The sequence below is a fragment of the Blastomyces gilchristii genome (genome assembly GCF_000003855.2).
Source record: "Blastomyces gilchristii SLH14081 genomic scaffold supercont1.4, whole genome shotgun sequence".
In the NCBI taxonomy this organism is placed as follows: Eukaryota; Fungi; Ascomycota; class Eurotiomycetes; order Onygenales; family Ajellomycetaceae; genus Blastomyces; species Blastomyces gilchristii.
This window is the reverse complement of record NW_003101679.1, coordinates 492,071-496,208: the sequence shown is the minus strand read 5'-3', so window position 1 is coordinate 496,208 and position 4,138 is coordinate 492,071. Positions and strand designations below refer to the sequence as shown.

At 26.8% G+C, this 4,138-nt stretch overlaps 1 protein-coding gene across 1 annotated transcript; it reads right to left on the bottom strand.

The window, feature by feature from the left end:
• Nucleotides 1-102: 102 nt before the first annotated feature.
• On the bottom strand, nt 103-271 carry BDBG_16640 (uncharacterized protein; the record flags this gene model as incomplete). The annotated part of the gene is made up of 1 exon (XM_031724551.1): nt 103-271. A coding segment is annotated over one exon (168 nt), but the record flags the coding sequence as incomplete, so codon positions are not given.
• Nucleotides 272-4,138: the final 3,867 nt, after the last annotated feature.

Here is a 4,138-nt window from a genome sequence, read left to right as displayed (position 1 = left end):
CTCACAGTGAGAGTAACACAGCTGTAATAAGTCATTATCTTAACATTATCTAATAAATAATCAGTATATATCTGTATAAATGTGAATAATTAGAAAATATACACTTAAAAAGTGTGGTCAGAGTGAACTCTGCTATCACTTGAATGATATTAAGAGTAGAACACTGAAATTGATGATTCTTGTCATCAATTTCACAGATAAGATATGTAAAGATAATCTTGAGAAATATAAGATTCTCTGACTTCTGATAAAAACAGATCTCACAGAGAGACTCTATTTTCATGATATCAGAGACTGAGTATTATCAAAAAGTGTTACTTTCATGCAATATACATACACTTACTGTGATAATTCATTCTCTATGTATGTGACTGAGAGTTGCAGCTTTCTCACACTGCATAACTCTCTCTGAAATGCTGTTATCAGTTTGCAACTCACACAGTCTCTCAGTTCAGTATACACTGTATGTATACAGCTCTGCATGCTGAGACTGTGTTAATTATTATGACCTGGCATAATACTCACTTTTCACAGGCCATGTTTTATTTGAAAGAAAGAGGAAAGATGTGACTGTTATTTTATTAAAGAGGAGATAAATAATTAGTATTATTAAATGTAATTTAATTCATCTGCATTTAAAATTTAATTAGTCTATACTCTTCAATTTGAGAATTTCTAAGAGTGTTTTAATAGTTTTCATATCAGCTTGAACTTAGTTATGAGTTGAAGAAGAAGAGAAAAGAGAGAAGAAAGAAATAAGAATAACTTATCTTTATAATATGAAAATAGAGAATTGTTGCAATCATTCTCTCTAGTAATAAAGATCTGTTTTCTGCATGTATCTCTGATTAGACTGGCCGCCGGGACCATGAATTTCATGTTTGGTCTCATTTGATCTGGTCTCATACATTTCTTGGCGTGAATCCCGCTGGGACTGACTATCAAAAAAACATGTAAAGTGACTATATATCAGATCTTAAAATGGAACCATGACTTGAAAAAAATGAGAAAGTGATCTCATTTGGTCCCATTTAGTCTCATTCTTGGCATAAAGTTACTATTTTTAGACATTTTAAGGTTTTTTTTAGACTATTTTTAATTTTTTAAAAAGTAACACTTTTTGATAACACTCAAATGAGATTTAAAGTCATTTAAAGCAATAAAAATAATTTAAATTGAGAAGTGGAAATCATGGTCTCACTTGAAAAATGTGATAAGAGTAGACAGTAAGTCCCACTGGAACAGTATGAGACTACTATCTAATGTTAAAACCGTGTAATGAGATCAGTCGAATTGGTAATGAGACTATCAAAAAATCTGGTCCTGGTCCCAGACACGGTCACACGGTCAGTCTATCTCTGATATAGATTATATGATAAATGTATACAAAGAATATCAATAGTGTATATATTAAATGAAGATAATGTTGCTATATAATATTGTAGCTGTTTCTGTACATCTCTGAAAGCTGTTAATAGTTTCTTTATCTCTTTATATTTGATAAGTTAATAATATATTCTGATGCACTCTTTCTTTCCTCATTATCATTATTATTATCATTATTATTATTATTATTATCATCATTATTATTATTATTATTATTATTATTATTATATTATTACTAGCTGTCTTCTCTGCCTTCACTCTCTCTTAACACTCATTAAAATTAATTATATCATCTCTCTTCAAATATTCTGCAGTTCTGCAGATCATCAAGGCGCGTGAGTACTATCACAGATTGAAGAGAGAGAAGAAGAAGATGTTCAAGTATGAGAAGACAGATTATAAGACATGTTATAATACCTTGAAGAGACTTTATAAGAAAGTAGAATAATAATGATTTTAAGTAACACTTCTGATAGATTTAGACTGAACTAAGTATAGAAATAATACAGATGACATCATCTGTGAGAGATTGAAAAAGAAGACAGTGAAGAGTCTTATACAGTAGTGATAAGATCAGAAGAAGTTCTGAGAATGATTTAAAATCAAGATGAAGAGAGAGAGAGAGAAGAAGAGTGTTACTATAAATAAGTAATAATAGAAGAAGATTAAGAAGGTATTGAAGTGAAGATAAAGAAGTTAAAACTGATAAGTTTTTTATTAAGAGATAACAATTTTTGATAACACTTCTATTCTCTAATTAAATAGCAGAAGCTGATAGAGAAGAAGAGAATTAAGACCTTGTTCAGATCTTGAATGTACTTCATGATTCAGAACATTGAGAAGACAGCTCTACTCTCTAAGTATATTAATCTACTTGCTACTGAGATGAAACCTGAGACAGCAGATCAGAAAATGCGGGATTTTGAAGTACAGATTAATCTGACTGAGAGAGAGCAGTGAAAACTCTTCTCTGAGAAGATAATGAAGAGAGATTTTAAAATGATTATTATTTCAGATAAGAAGAAGAAGAAGAAGAATAAGAATAAGAAGTGAATTATAAAGAATAATAAGAAGAATGAGAAAGAGAAGAAAGATAATAAATAGAAAAAGTTTTTTTCTTTTAATATTAGTTAGTTATAAGTTTATAACTATTAGTTAATAATTGAAATTAATTTTGAGTTTTCAAAAATTATTATACAAGTTGTAATCAATTATCAATATCAGGAATAATATATATATGTATATTTAACTATCATATCACTATAATGTATAAGTATCAACATTTTTTCAACATTGATATTTATAATATTAATATATTTTTAATAATATTATCTGATAATGTAATTTGATAATACTCTCTTTCATAATATTAATATATTTCAAGAAATATGATAGAGATTAATCAAGATTGTTTATTTACTTTTATATATTAATGATATTCAATCTGAGTTAGTACTAAAATTATAACTAAGCTAAGAAAGAGGATTATTTTCTCTTATATTAATTCTTCTTACATACATCAGTGATTAGTTATTAAAAATAAATTATTATCTTTCTTAAATTATTATCATATCTTCTGAATTCACTTCTTTCACTTCTTTTACTTCTATTGAAGATTCATAAACTCTTCAAGAAATCACTGTGAATTATAAAGTCTATATTATTTATAATTCAACACAGAATGCTCTCTTTCAATTATGATAAATAATTACTTTATTCTTCACATCTAATTCTAGATTATGAAATTTATGAAAAACATAATATAAACACTGAGATAAACTATGAAATAATTATCAATAGATTGTATTATAGATTACTGAAGAGTTATCTCTCTACTGCAATCACTGTAACTTCATTCAGAAATATTTATTATAAACTGATTATAACTCTGAAGAAATTTTCTAACATCTGAAGTTATCAGAATGTAGATAATAAAAGAAAAATAATCAGAAAATTACTACTGAGCTGATAAGTTACTCTATCAGATAATGATTTTTAATAATACTAACTTTCTAATTTGAAGAAAATCATGTGAAAATGACTATATATCAGTACTCTGATTTCATTACTCTTATCTGATAACTTCTGTAAATAATTACTTTATATATATATATCTCTGAATCTTTCTCTTCAATCAATTGAAAACTCTGAATTCTGAACACTTTTTTAAATACTTAATTCAAATCTACACATTTCACATTAATTCTGTCTTCAGTTCAATCTTAAGATACACTATACAGTTAATATACAATATCTAGAATCAGAGTTGAAGAATCATTGAAGAGTGTCTCTTACAGTGAATGTATGAACTAGTATAAATAATCTTACATTTATAAGAGTTATATGTTATTACATTGATGAGAACTGAACTTATTAAGAGATATTAATTGAATTTGAATCATTGATCAGTAGTTATACTGAGAATTATATAGCAGAGATATTAATGACTGTGATTAAAAATGACTATTGAGATATTAGTCTCAGTCTTCTTATAATTATAACTGATAATGCTGTGAATAACTATACTATAATGAACAGCTTGAAGTAAAAATTGACTTTGCATTTCTGAAATGATAAATAAGGTCATATTCTCTGCATTATTCATGTGATTCAACTTGTGATGTAAACACTGATAAAGAATCTTAACATTGAGATGAAGAATAATGAGATGACTGATTCTTGAGATAAGAATAAGATGAAAGTGATTACTCAAGTAACTTTTACATTTACTTTGTAAAAGATAATGTTTTTT